Below are 18,545 nucleotides of genomic sequence, written 5' to 3'. Positions count from 1 at the left end.
ATGGGGAAACCCAGGCTTCAAACTCTTATATCTAAACATCAGACAATAAAGACAGAGACTCGAGTTTACATCTGTCTTCAGCAGACAGAACAGTTAGTTATGGTCTATTATACTGAGCAGTGATCTCGATAATGACTGTATTCTTTTGAGTAATGTAACATGGGTTGGTGACTAGTTGATCATTAATACTGTCTGGACACTAGTTCACCTAGACGTTGATCTTATGTTTTGCAGCACAGGTCTTTTTGGTTCAAAAGATTTCTTTAAATATTGTGCAGAGAAAACTGCCACGTACATATAACCAAATGCATGCAAAGACAGCAAGCTATATTTATAAGCGTGCTTTTGCAACAAAAACAAAAACACATTTTTGGTAGACGATTATGATATTCAAAGCATGTAAGATTGTCAAAAAGCTAGTGGAGTAAGTTTAAACGGGAAAAAACCCATCATGTTAAAAAATACACACACACACACACACGCACGCGCGCGTGCGCACAAACAAGCGTACAAGCTCGCACACACGCACGCACGCACGCATGCACGCACGCACGCACACACACTGCAAGCACTCTAAAAGCTCAATTCTCTCTTAAACTGAGAACTTCCATTTCTTAAAGTCTCTGCTTCTTTTATCTGCTCGAACATCAAAACCAGAACGTGAGAATATCTTGTTAGACTCCCAGGAAAGATCTCAAAAACATCAAACGGGTTTCCAGTGCAGAATGACCAGGAATCTCCAACACCCATTATGCGTTAAAATGGAGAGAAAATAACGTTTAAAATGTCAACAGCGTCTGACTTTTTTTTCTTCTCTCGTTTAGTTTTGAAACGTAAAGGAAATTTTCTTCGCATACTCCTGCAGTCAAGACATTTGCTGTCGTACTTAAATGTTAAACGCAAGGGATAAAAGGGAACAGTTTTGTTATACTTCTGCCTTTGAGCAAACATACCAAAGGTTTCTAGGCATTTAAATAAGCATGATTGGGTTGTGCTGAAATATTGTGCGCAAAGGTGTCATAGAAAAAAAAATTCCTTTCTTTCTCAAATTATGCAGTGAGACGTACTTGCGAAACACACACACACACACACACACGCGCGAGTAAGACAGCACCTATACACTATTTTAAGTTTCACTCTGTCTGTCTAGCTGTCTGTCTTTCTGTCCTTCTGTTCGCACTTAGATATCGTGTGTTAAAGGAGCGATTGAGCTGAAATGTGGTGTGTAGCATGATAGTGGACTACACACAGTCGCAGCAAAAACAAAAACAAGTCGCGTAAGGCGAAATTACAACATTTAGTCAAACTGTCGAACTCACAGAATGAAACTGAACGCAATGCATTTTTACAGCAAGAGCGTATACTCGTAGCATCGTCAGTCCACCGCTCGATGCACAGGCAGTGAAATTGACAAGAAGAGCGGGGTAGTAGTTGCGCTGAGAAGGATAGCACGCTTTTCTTTATCTCTATTCTGTTTAACTTTCTGAGCGTGTTTTTAATCCAAACATATCATATCTATATGTTTTTGGAATCAGGAACCGACAAGGAATCAGATGAAAGTGTTTTTAAATTGATTTGGACAATTTAATTTTGATAATAATTTTTATATATTTAATTTTCAGAGCTTGTTTTTAATCCAAATATAACATATTTATATGTTTTTGGAATCAGAAAATGATGAAAAATAAGATGAACCTAAATTTGGATCGTTTTAAAACTTTTTTTTTTTTTACAATTTTCAGATTTTTAATGACCAAAGTCATTAATTAATTTTTAAGCCACCAAGCTGAAATGCAATACCGAACCCCGGCCTTCGTCGAAGATTGCTTGGCCAAAATTTCAATCAATTTGATTGAAAAATGAGGGTGTGACAGTGCCGCCTCAACTTTTACAAAAAGCCGGATATGACGTCATCAAAGGTATTTATCGAAAAAAAGAAAAAAACGTCCGGGGGTATCATTCCCAGGAACTCTCATGTCAAATTTCATAAAGATCGGTCCAGTAGTTTGGTCTGAATCGCTCTACACACACACACAGACAGACAGACAGACACACACACATACACCACAACCCTCGTCTCGATTCCCCCCTCTACGTTAAAACATTTAGTCAAAACTTGACTAAATGTAAAAAACACACCCAGATTCCAAGCTTAAACGGAAAACGGGATATGAATTTTTTGTTGGTATCTGATGGGTAGCCATTGTCAGTATAATGGAAGTAAGCCCTTTTTCTAAATGGCTTGTGAGTGCTTGCCCTTGGCTACTGACCTTTTGTTTTGATTACATCTGAAGCATGTGAGTTCGAGTTCTTCTTCAATGGATGGCAACTGAGTACAGAATGTCATGATATTTTAGCCATGAGCCATCGCATTTCTCTTTGGCTCTTTCCATTGTTCTGTCTCATATTATTCGTACTGGTAAAAAAAAAAAATAAAAAAAAAGCTTGTGAGTTGCTCGTGAATTATTTGTCTGAGTAAAAGCAAGGGTATTCACTCTTTTACACCGCAACACGGTGGCCTAGTGGTAAGGCGTCCGCCCAGTGAGCGGGAGGTCGTGGGTTCGAACCCTGGCCGCGTCATACCCAAGACTTTAAAATTGGCAATCTAGTGGCTGCTCCGCCTGGCGTCTGGCATTATGGGGTTTGTGCTAAGACTGGTTGGTCCGGTGTCAGAATAATGTGACTGGTTGAGACATGAAGCCTGTGCTGCGACTTCTGTCTTGTGTGTGGCGCACGGAAGTTAAATGTCAAAGCAGCACCGCCCTGATATCACCCTTCGTGGTGGACTGGGCGTTAAGCAAACAAACAAACTCTTTTACAACCAATACAAAACCGACAGTTAGTTTTGGAATTCGTCTCCTCGAAGCAAACTCATATCAGCGAGACATCAGACGGACGTCCGGACTCTCTCTCTCTCTCTCTCTGCGTTTGTACATATGCGTGTGTGTGCGTGTGTAAGAGCTTGCGCATGTGAGTGTGCGCACACTCTAACACAACTTGTATAGGAGGACTATAGGAGGGGTTGTTGTCCTTCCTCTGCCGTCAACAGCCCATTACCGTTGCATTTCCACAAGCATGAATCGTCACCGCATGTACCAGTGCCGGTGTATAACGAGTTCGGCTTTCTCCTGCATTCAGCTTTCTGATTCGGCCTCGTTGATCTTGTATAAACTCCACACTGAAAAGCCTATACCTCCTTTCCATAGTACTGATGATTGAGCTTAGGTAGGGTACTTTACATTCACGGGATCAGATTCGTTCAACCAAAATGTGTTTATAAAACTTCATCCTAAAATCCTTTCCCTTCTCATTCAAGGGACGTATAACTACTCGATGCATGTTTTCGAACAAATCGAAATTTTGGGTGAAATCTATTAAATTTCACCACCGATTTCTTTTACTTGCAAGAAACTGACATGCTTTTCTTCCTTAAATAAGAAAACTTCTTTAATTTGACCAGGGAACAACATTTCATTCTCGAGTACATTTTGAATCAGAAAGCTAAATGCCGGAGAAAGCTAAACGCGTTACACCGGCCTCTAACATTCAATAGCATGACTCCTGTGGACTCCCTGTTCGTCGACGCATCAACTGGTGCGGACGTTACCATAAAACCTAGTCTAACAGGGCAAAAAGCAGTGACATAAAACGTCTGGATGTGTTTTTCCCCAGTCTGCACGCCCATCACGTGTCGGGGAAGGGCCGTTTTGCGGGTCGCAGCAATCAGATGGAAATCTCACAGCAGGACGTTGGTGGAACGAAAGGGATGAGACTGAGACTGGCAAGGGTTTTAGAGCAAATCTCGTCCCCAAGAAAAGAAAAAAATCTGTCGCTAGTAAATTACAAATCGATGTCTGTAACTGACCTGGTAAGTGGGACTTGGGCTTTGTAAAGCCTGATCATGAATGCCAGTGTCAACTTTATACCAGTAGGCCTACTTCTATTTCTTGCAAATCAGAATCTCATTTAGAATGTCCTTTGAACTGTGTCATGTTATTTCTTCCAAATTAGACGCTCACTGAGACGACTTATGGGATGTTAATGTCACTAAGATCGAATAGGTAACCTTCTGTAACCCTAAAGCTGCACATGCAGGGGCGGACGAGGGGGGGGGCACAGGGGGCACGTGCCCCCCCCCCCCCCGAAAAAAAAAAAAAAGAAGAAGAAAAAAAAAAGATTTTGCTATGCTGATTCTATGACCATTTCTAAGTTCAAATGGCACCAGATGGCACCATTTTGCTTCTTTGGGCAAAAAAAATTTCCCGGGGGGCTTGCCCCCGGACCCCCCTAGCAAATTCGGGCGCTTCGCGCCCATCACATTTCACTTTCGATTCAAAGTGCCCCCCCCCCCCCCCCCTTACAAAGCAACTGATCCGCCCCTGACATGCACCGCCTCCGACCCCATCCAAACCCTTTGAGTTTCATCCTAACGGCCTTGTTAATCCGAATCATACTGACACCGTGAACTATTGTCCACTTAACGTCCTATTTGTTAAATCACGCTGCCACCAAGAATTGTTGTCCGGTGATTCATCCGAATCATACGGACTCCGTGAACTATAATTGTCCACTTAACGTCCTATTTGTTAAATCACGCTGCTACCAACAATTGTTGTCCGGTGATTCGTCCGAATCATACGGTCACCCACCAAACCTGTTGTCCAGTTATTGCCTTGTTCATTCGATTCATACTGATACCAACAAGTGTTGTCCGGTTATGGCCCTGTTCGTCCGATTTATACCGACTCAACGAACTGTGTCCCGGTTTTTCGATCCAGTTATGGCCCTGTTTGTCTGAATCACGCTGAATCACGCTGTGTCCCGGTTGTAGACTTTAAGTTGCTTTGTGTTCGTTAGCCTAGATTTTACAATACACCGGGTAGGGGGGGGGGAGAGAGAGGGGGGGTGTCTCTCTCAAAGTCTAGTTTTGTTCAAGCTTCGTCTTTTCTAAACTACATGGGTGTACGCTAATGCTTTGTCTGAAAAAGGTTGATGAGGGGAGGGGGCTTGAGATGGAGGGGGTTGTCTGAAAGTCTAGGTTTAGTCAAGGTTCGTATTTTCCTAACTACTACACTGTCACTTTGCGGCACCTCGCGAACAAAAGTCACTCAGACAAGCTTTTAGCCAGCCACGTAATTAGCGTCTGATGTTGGCTACCCCGGTGTTAACGGAAATAAACATTTATCTAGCTAACCCGGAGACCCTCCAGTACAACCACCCACCTCCCCCGCCTCACCACCACCCTCACACCCACCCCACAGCCTCAGTCCTCCTCCCATCGTCTTTCACCCTGTCCTCACCAACGTCTAAAGCAGTGTGTCACAAGGATATCTTGTCGCTAAGTTTTCAACGTCTTTTGAACGACTAAAACTGTCGGTACAAGATATGTTGGAATTTTGCGGAGTCGCTTTTTTTGGTATCCCCATCAAAAAAACTTGATTTCAAGATGTCTATGTGAAAAGCACTTAAACTAACCCGTAAGACTGCTCTTGAATCTGAATTCCCCTCCCCCCCCCCTCTCCCCATCACCCCACCTATCCTTCCTCTATTCCCCCACTTCCTACCCCTCCCTCCCCCCCCCCCCCTCATCTTTCCAAACCTTGTCACCTTCCTCCGTCTTCGGTGACAAAGTCCCAAACTTGACCGTGCCCAGGGCTTTCTTTCTTTCTTTATTTGGTGTTTAACGTCGTTTTCAACCGTTCAAGGTTATATCGCGACGGGGAAAGGGGGGAGGGGGGGGGTGGGAGATGGGATAGAGCCACTTGTTAATTGTTTCTTGTTTACAAAAGCACTAATCAAAAAATTGCTTCAGGGGCTTGCAACGTAGTACAATATATGACCTTACTGGGAGAATGCAAGTTTCCAGTACAAAGGACTTAACATTTCTTACATACTGCTTGACTAAAATCTTGACAAACATTGACTATTTTCTATACAAGAAACACTTAACAAAGGTAAAAAGGAGAAACAGAATCCGTTAGTCGCCTCTTACGACATGCTGGGGAGCATCGAGTAAATTCTTTCTCGTCCCAACCAATATGGGACTCCCCCTAACCCGCGGGGTGTGTGCCCAGGGCTGAGATGTACGAACGGGGAGTGGGTGACACCAAACGAGAGAGAACAAACCGCGGGTTTTGATTCGTTGAAATCACAACAAATCTCAATTTCAACCAATCCAACACCGCGGCTAGCTCCCACCCGGTTGGTAACTTTCTTGTGCGCCTCGGCCCTGGGGATGGCGGTGACAGAGCGGTCAACGGATCAAAGACGATATAGAGAGATGTCCAGAGCCGGGTACGGTAATGACCACACCGGGCACGCGGTCTTTACGGAAGACTGAGTGCACGCGCACGGAAGCCTACGAAGACGACAAATAAAGGTACAACATTTATTTGGCATGACAGAATACGATAAATATTGAATTGTTGGGACTAAAGACTATCATGAACCAAATAAACACATGCTAATGCAGCGTTTAGGTGAACCTCTACGTGCGAGGAAGATTGGCAAGGAGACAAGCCAGAAGCAAGTTTACGGTGCAATGTGAATAGTTTGACATGAGAGCGGAATATGAATACTCCCCAGTCACTGGTAGTAAGGACTAGCAAGATCCAAATAAAAAATAAATTGACGATAAAATATGGATTTGGCCTGAGAGAATATGAATAATTCCGAGCTCTTGACAAAAAAAGAATAGTAAAAACTAAATAAACACATACTGATGCCATATTCTGTTCAAGCTCACAAAGCGCATGGCTGGAAGCCAACAAAAGGTTACCTGTCCAGTTTCACCGACTGGTCAGACAATGGGGTCAGCACTATACAGGCTTTGGTCAACACTAAGCCAGTGTCTGGAGAGAGCCATTATCCCAGATGTTGATATATTGACGATACGGAGAAGATTCAATAAGCGCATACCTTCATCAGAACCATAAACGGCTTAAAGGTCTAACAGACGCTACATGTAAGTGCACAGGCCGGGAGGTCGGTTTGATTTACGGTTTGCAGGGGGAGGGGGAGATTTTGTACTCGATGAGTACAATTTTGTATAATTGTTGCAGGTTGTAAGTACCGTGTTGTATGCCTCAGTAGATTGTTAGTATTAGATTGTGTGCCTTTTGCAAGCTGTGAGTACCATTTTGTGCGCCTTTTGTATACAGGGATTACATGTAATGTATGCCGCTTTTGTACTACCTTGTCAGTTCAATGTTATATGCTTTATGTACAACCTTGTGTTGACTCATTCACAATGCGAGCATAATGTTTAATTGGGCGATATGTTATGACTGTGACTGAACGCCTGTTTAACTCATTGTCTCCCAGGTACGGATATATCCGTACCCACTCATATGGCTCTATCTGACCAGGTACGGACATAATTATTCGCTCAGACTGTTAGCTTCAGTCGCTTAAATCCTGTAACGTCGATCTTACGCCTGCATTCCATCGTGTTGATATGCAGTTGCTACACAGTCACTACAATTCTCGGCTAAAAAAACCTTGGTCAACATTGGTGGGGTAGAAAGTGTTAAATTGCTTCAGTTAAGTTTTTGTTTTTTTAACTCCGTACCAAGGCCAAAGTAATGCAGGACTGGAATGCTCGTCCAACCCAACTTGATGCGTCACTTAATTGACACTTAACTTAAACATCTGGGAAACAGTGACCAATATTGGGTGCTGCATGGCGGCAATGGTCACTGCAGCACTGACAGCATATTGAAGACTGTAAACTGTAGCTATCGCGCTGCACGTGCACTGATTGCATCGTCGATAACTACGCGGCTCACTTGCCGTGTGATCCAGTATATGTGATTCCGGCATTCGTCAGCAATGGCGGGTCGTTTCTTGCATCTGCGCTGAATGCTTATGAATTGCCATGGCCTGTCATTATTGCCTGGGGTGGTCGGATGATCAGAGACAGCGTTCATGACCGCCTGGCAAGCGCTATCTTAATCTTAATCTTACGCCTGACCGTGTTTTGCTTCCCGGCTGTCTGCAGACGAATGCATGGCAGGCATTATCGTTGGGCATGAAACGTTCGACAAGGTAATTCGGTGTATTTTCTGAGTAAAATATGAATTGCTGCACAACGCCTGCTGCAGCAAGGTCTGTTATTATATGAGCGTATGCATGTTATGTTTGGGGTGTCAGAAAAATGTGGTGAAACTTATTTCTTATTTCCAGTACAAGGGGGTCACGAACAGCATACACGCGTATGAGTGCGTGTGGTTGTGTGATATACAATCAATCAATCAATCAATCAATGACGCTTATATCGCGCATATTCCGTGGGTACAGTTCTAGGCGCTCTGCAGTGATGCCGTGTGAGATGAAATTTTATACGGCCAGTAGATTGCAGCCATTTCGGCGCATATTTACCTTTCACGGCCTATTATTCCAAATCACACGGGTATAGGTAGACAATTACTAACTGTGCCTAAGCAATTTTGCCAGGAAAGACCCTTTTGTCAATCAGTCGTGGGATCTTTAACGTGCACACCCAATGTAGTGTACACGGGGGGAGGGTTCGGACACCGAAGAGAGTCTGCACACAAAGTTGACTCTGAAATAAATTTCCGCCGAACCTGGGATCGAACTCACGCTGACAGCGGCCAACTGAATACAAATCCAGCGCGCTACCAACTGAGCTATATCCCCTATACAAAACTGGAAGAGACGGGAGGGGTACAGAGAATCTCATTAACAACACCGATTGAGACTGTATATAGTGGCGGTGGGCAGTGAAGGACACACACACCAACAGATGTACACACACACCTCAGCTCAGTACACACACACACCGTAGCCTGGAGAACTTTAGAGTCAAGGTACAGCTCAGTGTTAGGTGGTGGTGCGGTGACCGCAGACATCCCATGATGAGGGAATCGCTCACACAAGCACACTGAAACACATGTAGAGAACTTAAAGATATAGAACTCAGAAGAAGAAGAAAACAAGTCGCGTAAGGCGAAATTACTATATTTAGTCAAGCTGTGGAACTCACAGAATGAAACTGAACGTAGTCCGCCGCTAGTGCCGCGCCAAAAGGCAGTGAAAGTGACGAGCATGTTTGGCGCGGCAGCGGTTGCGCTGTGCTTTACTGTACCTCTCTTCGTTTTAACTTTCTGAGCGTGTTTTTAATCCAAACATATCATATCTATATGTTTTTGGAATCAGGAACCGACAAGGAATAAGATGAAATAGATTTTGAAACGATTTCGGAAATTTAATTTTGATCATAATTTTGATATTTTTAATGTTCAGAGCTTGTTTTTAATTCAAATATAACATATTTATATGTTTTTGGAATCAGAACATGATAAAGAATAAGATGAACGTAAATTTGGATCGTTTTATAAAACATTTTCAGATTTTTAATGACCAAAGTCATTAATTAATTTTTAAGCCACCAAACTGAAATGCAATACCGAAGTCCGGCCTTCGTCGAAGATTGCTTGGCCAAAATTTCAATCAATTTAATTGAAAAATGAGGGTGTGACAGTGCCGCCTCAACTTTTACAAAAAGCCGGATATGACGTCATCAAAGACATTTATCGAAAAAAAGAAAAAAACGTCCGGGGATATCATTCCCAGGAACTCTCATGTCAAATTTCATAAAGATCGGTCCAGTAGTTTAGTCTGAATCGCTCTACACACACACACGCACAGACAGACAGACACACACACATACACCACGACCCTCGTCTTGATTCCCCCTCTATGTTAAAACATTTAGTCAAAACTTGACTAAATGTAAAAACAGGCGGATGCACCAGGCGAGGGGAGAAATAAATAGATAATTATAAATAATCAATAAGACATAGGAGGAAACCTGTACCGCGCATCTTCAATAAAAGTTGTGTCGCCTTTGCAAAACAGGATGCACCAGGGGAGAAAGAAATCGTCAGTCTCACAGACAAAAAGTGTGACAGATCGCAAATTGCATGATAAGAGCTGCTGTCAGTTTTTTCCTGCCAAGGCTGAAGGCTGTCAGTAGACCTCTGTGCGTGTCCACTCGACATTTCTGTATTTGGAAAAATGATTTCTGTTGCACCTTTTCAACTGGCTTACCCTGTCTCTGTTAACTCAAGTGTTCGTTTGAGGGCACAGATTTTCTACTTACATACATAAAATTACGGCTCCTTAAAAACAAAAACAAACAAAAATCATACACACCCACATGTAAGCTTACCGGTCTGAAAAAAAATACAGAAGGCGGTGGGGGCAGAGCAAGGAAAACATTTGTTATTACTGCTACTTCTTCTACAAGTACTATCAAGAATGACATTTTCCCCAAGTTGCCAACCCTTCGTCGCTATAATACCAGTTTTCGGTGACCGTAACAGTAGTAACAATTATCACATTGAGCTATGACTTACACAAATCATGACACTGCAAAGGTTGAATCAAATTCAACTCTTGGTGAGGCAGCCCATGAATAATAAAATAAATGAATCAATGAAAACATAAAACGTATGCATGGGGGTGTTTGTTTGAGCAAGTGTGTGTCACAATGTGTAAGTGTGTCAGATTCAGTGTGTGCGTCTGTCTGTGTCAGTGTAACGTGTATCTATCTGTCTGTGTCAGTGTAACTGTATGTGTGTCTATATGTCTGTGAGAGTGTGTCTGTCTGTGCGTGTGCGCATGAGCGTGTGTGTGTAGACGCGTCTTTTTCACTACGTCAGTGATGTTTGACAAATTATTTCTCAACATCACATGCTATACCAAGGGAAGTAAGAGAAGTCACTGCGTTCTAGGATCAGTAAAGGTTGTGTCCCTTACCACTACCCATGTATGTCCCGCCTTCTTCTTCCTTACTCTTTGAACATGAACAAACAAAAAACAATGTGTTTTCTGACTTTAATTAAAACAAGCTTTATTTATGGCTTCCATAATTCTTTACAACAGAAGTCCTTCAAGGTTCATCGAGAGTTCTTTCTTGACGCACGCAGCCAGTGAATCAATATTCCTGCAAGAGGAAAAAGTATAATTAAAACTTTTTTTCTGGCTTTACAATTCTCGGATTAAATCTATATCTCTCTTGATCGCCAACTTGTACACACACACACACACACACACACACACACACACACACACGCTAGCAGACAGGTAATTAGGCTAAGAAACACACACAAACAGCAAACAACAACAAAGTAAAATTTAACAAAAAAAGAGACTAGTTTTAGTTCACAAACAAGCAAAAAAGGCACCTGCAGATAATAAGGTGTGTGCAAACATGCACGAGACAAACAGACAACAAACAAAAAAACACAAGCAAACTGAAGCAACAAAAGCTAAACAATATACAATATAATTATGTACATGTACTCAAAAGTAAGCATGCACACACACACACACACACACACACACACACACACACACACACACACACACATGTACACATGTACACACACACACACATGCACACACACACACACACACACATGTACACACATACACACGCAAACACACACTGACCTGTTGCAACTGAAACATTGAGAGATTCAACAGCAGGCACAGGGGTGTGACTGGAGGTTTGAGAAACAATGGAGGGAGGGGGTATGGTCAGCAACGTGTCACACAAGTCCAGAACATCTTCATCCACCCCACTGCCTTCATTGCCTGAAATCAGCAAGATGAAACATGCAGTTACACAACAATGTTGTTGTATTTCCAGTAGAACGTCTGAACTGATCAGATTTAACGAGTTACAATCAAAAATATAAAAAATGTAGCAGCAATTCAGATAAAAGACAAAACCTATTGTGAACTACCTATTTTGTTTTCCTGTATTTGAAGTCCAATGAGGTGAAGAGAAAAAGGAGAATGTTATTCTTTTGCAAAATACCAACTTGAGCCGGCTGTAATGAAGCAGCAGACTGTTCAATTACTTCTGACAAAAAAATTGACGATGGGTAATCAAGTCTGTCGAGTTATTGTGATTAACACTTATATCATTCCAAGGATAATTAGCTATATACAGCTTCTGTGTTATGTTTCAAGTTTTGTTCCATTTAAAGCACACACACACACACAAAGAAAAAATGTACAATCAAAAATTAACAAGTAGTATTGCTGTAACAGAGAACATATCATATCCTACAGTTCTGTTCAGCTTTGCTGAATGAATCGAGCATCATGTCACCTACCCACAATCAGTAATGTTGGTGCTTTGGCAGTAAAGTCCTGTAAACTGACAACCTGTTGTCTCGGGTCACATATTGATGCTGTGCCGATTACTTGTCCGCCACACGTCTGCCATGTCTGTTAAGTAACAAAATTTAAATCAAACTTAAAGAGAAGAGAATCAAGAAAGAAAAGAATAGCATTCTAAAACTCAACACAGAAATCAGTACAGTGGTATACCTGCGGCAAAAGGAACCCTTTTGGACCAGCCACAAGTGTCAATGCTGGTGGGCTGTACGTCATTTTGTTTGTTTGTTTGTTTGTTTGCTTAACGCCCAGCCGACCACGAAGGGCCATATCAGGGCGATGCTGCTTTGACATATAACGTGCGCCACACACAAGACAGAAGTCGCAGCACAGGCTTCATGTCTCACCCAGTCACATTATTCTGACACCGGACCAACCAGTCCTAGCACTAACCCCATAATGCCAGATGCCAGGCGGAGCAGCCACTAGATTGCCAATTTTAAAGCCTTAGGTATGACCCGGCCGGGGTTCGAACCCACGACCTCCCGATCACGGGGCGGACGCCTTACCACAAGGCCAACCGTGCCGGTGTCATGACAGGTGTACTTAGGATAACAGTAAAGAGACAAAATGAGGTGTCTTTTTTTAGGGAGATGTCCTATCATCAGAGGTACCACTGTATTGACAGTCGTAACTTAATTGGCATCAAAGCAGTTTTTAGTAACATTTTCACACATTGACAGAACAGTCCTTCCGCTCACTGCAGAGCTCCGCTGAACAAAAGAGAAAAGCTTGTTACCTCTTTTAATCAGGGCCTATCCATTCTTTTGCCTTTGTATTTTCTTTATGCATTGTGTTCAAGATGACTAAATTATTGTTCTTATGTCAGTCTTGCTTTCAAAATAATGGCGCACATTAGTTGGCTATGGTATATCTTTACCAGTAATGTTTACCTGCGTCAAATTTCTCAGGCTACGATAAGTGCTGTCCACTTGGTAGATGTCCGTCACCTCAAGGGCTCCAGCACTGGCCTTGCTGACCACTGGGCTCAATGCACAGCTACACACACACACACACACACACACATTTCTTTTAAGCACATCAGAATGCAAAAATTTGAATTCACAGCTTTATAAACACAAAATAGAATACCTATATGTGCTAAAGAAATGCAGTCTACATTCTTTGCACTGCAGTTTACAGATCTTCTACTTCCTCTGTGTTTGTGGGTGTTGTGGGCTACGACTCCCATGGGAATTAATTGGGCTGTTGGGGGCTTTGGTGTGTATGGCTGTTATTTCCCTGCCATTTATGCAGTCATATGCATATTGGGTATTTACACGTTGCTATTACAGGATCTTTTCCGCGCGTACTTCAACTTGTGCTTGCGTGCACAAACGGGTTAAGGCACTAGCAGGTCTGCACATAAGTTGACCTAGGAGATCGAAAAAATCTCCTCGCTCAACCCACCTGGCATGACCGAGATTCGAACCCCAAACCTTCCACACAGAAGGCTGATGCCCTGACCACTAGGCTACGCACCTGTCATCAGTTTACAAATAAAGCAGAAAAGTAATTATAATACTTCTATCTTATCCTTACATATCACACGGCAAGTATTTATCTGTAGGTACATGTACCATTTCAAAGAAAAGGAGATAAGCACATATCATTTACCTGTTCACCTTTGGGACAATCACTCTGTCTACATCAAGGAAGAATGATGACCTTAAAATTGCCCCAAAATTCATAGGATCCTGCAAAATACAAAACTTTTGTCAGCCCTTCTACTAAAAATGTTGAATGAAATACATTAAAAAAAATCATGCTTGAACAACTCATAGACAAAAAGAGAGAAAAAATGCTTTTCTGTCACTCTCCTGCTGTCTATGTAAACTTAATTCGTAACGCACCTGTAAGTTTTTCTGAAGAAGATTGCTTTATGTTGTGATGCTTATCACTCTTCACTGTTCCTTTATGTGGACTGGCTTAATTCACTCTGTAGATCTGTGCAAGATGTGTACAGCGGGGATATAGCTCAGTTGGTAGCGCGCTGGATTTGTATTCAGTTGGCCGCTGTCAGCGCGAGTTCGATCCCAGGTTCGGCGGAAATTTATTTCACAGAGTCAACTTTGTGTGCAGACTCCCTTCGGTGTCCGAACCACCCCCCGTGTACACTACATTGGGTGTGCACGTTAAAGATCCCACAATTGACAAAAGGGTCTTTCCTGGCAAAATTGCTTAGGCACAGTTAATAATTGTCTACCTTACCCGTGTGACTTGGAATAAGGCCGTGAAAGGTAAATATGCGCTGACATGGCTGCAATCTACTGGCCGTATAAAATTTCATCTCACACGGCATCACTGCAGAGCGCCTAGAACTGTACCCACGGAATATGCGCGATATAAGCTTCATTGATTGATTGATTGATTGAACTGTTGAAAAGAAACTGTACTGGGGGGAAATATAAATTCACCACTGACACACATGCACGCTTTAAAACAAGACCATCTCTAGATATTACATTATCCCCAAGGAAAATGTGTAACATTGAATGAATCTGAATATCGTCGCTGTCATTCACAAACCTTGTATCTCAATTTTTGCTGTTTTGAGAAAAAGAAAAAAAAATGCTTTGAAAAATCACCGCTTCAAATATAACTTCAATTCAAGGGTTGATATTTTCTTTAAAACAGTGTTATACCATCCTTAATGTGTGTTAATGTCAGTTATTAATGATATTCCATAAAACGTAGAAAATATTGAGATATAGGAGCTTTTTTATCCAGTGGAGTCATCCAGAATTGGTATCTATACAAGTTTTGTTTCATGCATGCTAAAAATACTACAGCAGGAAGCCCGTATCTTTCATATTATCACATAGTTTCCGTCCAAGTGTGGCACGAAAACCTCGTAAGTTTAACTTGAGCGGGTTTTTTTGCCGCTTACTGCAAACACATGAAGATACGAGTTTTCTTCTCAAAGACTTTTCTTCGCCTTAGAAAGCTACAAACTTTTATCACCACACTGGCAAACAAATAAGGGAGCTTACTATTGTTTTAGTTCCAAAACCTCAAAAACTGAGATACGAGGTTTGTGAATTACAGCGACAATATGTTTACTCTTGTTTCAGAAGTTACTTTGAGGGGCCGGGACTACATACAATTCTGAAAATCACTCAAAACATTGCATGAGTTTGTATACATGTAGAAGAAAACAGGGACTCCCATATTACGGTGGACTCTCCCTTTAATGATGGAACCTTAAGGTACTTGTTCAAAGTTAAGTTTTAACTGATGGTCTTGATTGCAACTTACCTGAACATTGTAAAGAAGCAGCCACAGCAAGTCAGAACTGAGTGCAGCACTGCAACAAACACCTGGACTTTATAATTCCCCACCAAAAGGAGCATGTAACTTTGCATGCATGTGTGCAAGCTAAACCACACAAAGTAATTACTCATGAGAATGACCAAGCTGTATTTGGCTTGGGTTTAAGGAGAGTGTATGTTATTGCTCAAGTATTTTATGCCTTCACCAATACCCCTTCTCCCCCCCCCCCCCACCCACCCCCCACCCCACTCCCTCCCCCACACACACACACACACCCTCACCCCCCACCCCACCCCCCACCACCCCCCCGCAGTTCAATGGTTTTCAATCGGACATGAGAGTGAACTCAGATATGAGGTCTTACTGCATCTGTTGTGGTTAACAGTGCTCTTTACAATTCTGTAGTTCTGTACAAAACCTACCCATGCAACATCTCTGGGTCAAGTTCTGGAAGAACACGAGCACTTGCATCCAGACACACACCCTGCAAATGCAATGTAGCAAAAAAAGTGTAAGGCATGTTCTGTCTTGAACAAAAACAGTCACTTAAGAGACATGTCTGACATTCATTTCATGAGCACAACGATATTTTGACAATACAACAGGTTTTCACATAACACACACAACTTCAATAAAGTGCATGAATGTATATTTATATCAATTATAATTATACATACTTTCCAGACAGAAAGACACACACACACACACACACACACACACACACACACACACACACACACACACGTGAGTAAAAGAAAAATCAGTCACAGTTTACAGCTTCACCTGATGGGGTCGGTTGCCAGACAAATACATCAAGACATTCTTTGGTACAAACTCCACAGGAACACCTCTCTGCTCAGCCAGCTTCTGTATCTTACTCAGAGCCTTAGAAGCCTGAGCCTGTCTGTGTCTGCTGTCAATGTACAGCTTGAAGAAGTGTTGTCTGTGATGGGAGGCCAGGGCCAGGCTCACAGGGTGAGTGCCAAATACCACTTCTCCTTCAGTTCGTATTTGCTCTTTTGGTTGATGCTTCTTCCAGCTGCAAATGTACACAAAAATCAAGTCAATGACTCTCATAATGATTTTATTTTGGTTCTTGAGTTGTACTGGTATTTTGTGCCATTTTACCCATTTTTGGCAGGAGAGTTGGCAAAGTAGTTTGCAACCAATGCAATGAAGCCATGCATAGCACCAGATGGTTATACTTCATGATTTTCTTCAGAACAATGAGCTCAGGTGGTGAACATGTTTAATGATGCTCTCTGATCTGTCAAAATGTTCCTAGCAGTTGAAAAAATACCAAGCTCAGGTGGCACACTGGTGCCACGATTGAATGCAGGTGTTTCCGTTGATCACAACGGACATGCACTAACAATACTGGTATGGTGAATGTGAACCAGTATTTTCACTTCAAACTGGTTTCACCCTTTTTTCAGTATACTAGCTGCCTCAGCTCAAAGTACCAGTCAAGATACAGTGGCACATTATAATAATAAGAATTTAACCTGCATTTTCACTACTTGCTTTGATGTTTTTACTGATGCAGATACAAAAAGCATTTCTGCAAAAATGAGAAGAACACATGCAATGTACACTTATAAATAAACATAAGGCTGTGGCTGGAGGTCCGGCGAGCTGGTTCTCGAGCCTGGGGGCTCAAGCACCAGTGAGTCAGTGCTCGAGCCCCCAGGCTCAGGAACCGGCACTCACATGGCTGCTCACCCTGTAAATCATTATTTTGTGTTTGTGTAGGAGTTTCTAATCGCTGTTCAATTCAAAGAACTGTAGAGAAAGATTGATAATTATCAGTGTTGAATTCCGAAAGACGTGTATTTCGCCAACAGCACGGTCACTGATGAACAACTGGCTGTAGCGAGAGATGCGGTTCGTTCGCAGGTGTCAGCGAGATTCTGTCGAAGTATCTCGATGCAAAGTAGATTTATCTTTTGCCATAAATAAAACATGTCTGTTGTTTTTTGTTTGTTTCCATGTAATGTACTTATTTACTGCATTTTGTTTTAACTTGACTAATGCTGCTTCAGTCTAGCCTCAGCTAGGATCGACCAGTGACACACGTTGCTTGGCAGTTCGTAAGCTGCTTTGTTGTTGCGATCTCAGTTCGATCACTGAAATGCTTTGGAATAAAGAATAGAGCAAAGGAAGGTTAAGAGGGGGGGGGGGGGGGGGGGGGGGGGAATAAGTTACTAGAAACAGATTATTTTTTTAAGAAAACATACAAATGGACAAACAATGTCAAGGCTCGAACCGGCGACCTCGTGGTCTCTAGCTCATTTCACTACCGACTGAGCTAAGAAGGCAAGCTGACTGATCAGTGAAATATAGGAAGATCTATTTTGTGAGATATTGGTGACTGCCAGTGCCCGAGCCTGGGGGCTCCGGATCCGGTTCGACGGGTCCCGAGCCACTCCGTATACATTAACCTCACATCATGAGCTAGAACAATAAACAACTACAATGCACAAGAATGAAAATGTGTGTGTTTTGTTTTCACACACACGTACACACACACAAACACACACGTGCACACATACTATGCTAAGTTAGTTTACTTAAACATACATTTTCTTGTTGATTTTGCCTTTTCCAGAAAGGCCATAGTTGTATTCAGGCGTTTCTCTGTGTCCTATCATAACACATACGGCACTAAAGTGAAAACTGCTTTTGAGGCTACTGTGCATCAACTTTTCAACTAAACACAGAGTACGTTTGGCGGCTGTCATGTCGGTTGTACAATTTCGAAAGTAGACTATCGTATCGTGTTGTGTCCGTGGGTTGGATCTTTTCACGCTTTGTTTTTTCAGTTTTAATTAACACAACGTAAGTGTCATACTTTAAGCCTTATGAATAAAGTAAACATTTCTTTTGAGAAGTTATTTGTTGTAAGAATCTGTAATTTTAACCGTTAAAACTTTCATTTATCTTCTAACACACAAAAACAAGGGCGCAGCCATGTTAAAGCAGGGGAGACAACCTGTCCCCTTTTCCTGACCCCATCAGCGTTACTTCCCTGTACGAATGACCGTGGAAGAGTTCATCTT

General features: G+C 42.3%; 1 protein-coding gene across 1 annotated transcript; it reads right to left on the bottom strand.

Moving 5' to 3' along the window:
* Positions 1–10,846: 10,846 nt before the first annotated feature.
* Positions 10,847–18,487, bottom strand: LOC138959348 (rRNA methyltransferase 1, mitochondrial-like). The gene is made up of 9 exons (XM_070330777.1): positions 18,067–18,487; positions 16,270–16,525; positions 15,909–15,970; positions 15,472–15,520; positions 13,831–13,910; positions 13,107–13,212; positions 12,150–12,264; positions 11,479–11,622; positions 10,847–10,969 (listed from the first exon to the last, which is right to left on the bottom strand). Exons 1-9 carry the CDS (start codon positions 18,225–18,227, stop codon positions 10,923–10,925), a joined length of 1,020 nt encoding a protein of 339 aa, XP_070186878.1. The 5' UTR covers positions 18,228–18,487; the 3' UTR covers positions 10,847–10,922.
* Between the last annotated feature and the right edge of the window lie 58 nt (positions 18,488–18,545).

Source organism: Littorina saxatilis, linkage group LG2 (assembly GCF_037325665.1).
Source record: "Littorina saxatilis isolate snail1 linkage group LG2, US_GU_Lsax_2.0, whole genome shotgun sequence".
Classification (NCBI taxonomy): Eukaryota; Metazoa; Mollusca; class Gastropoda; order Littorinimorpha; family Littorinidae; genus Littorina; species Littorina saxatilis.
Note: the sequence above shows the minus strand (reverse complement) of the source record. Positions and strands in the feature narration are given on the sequence as shown.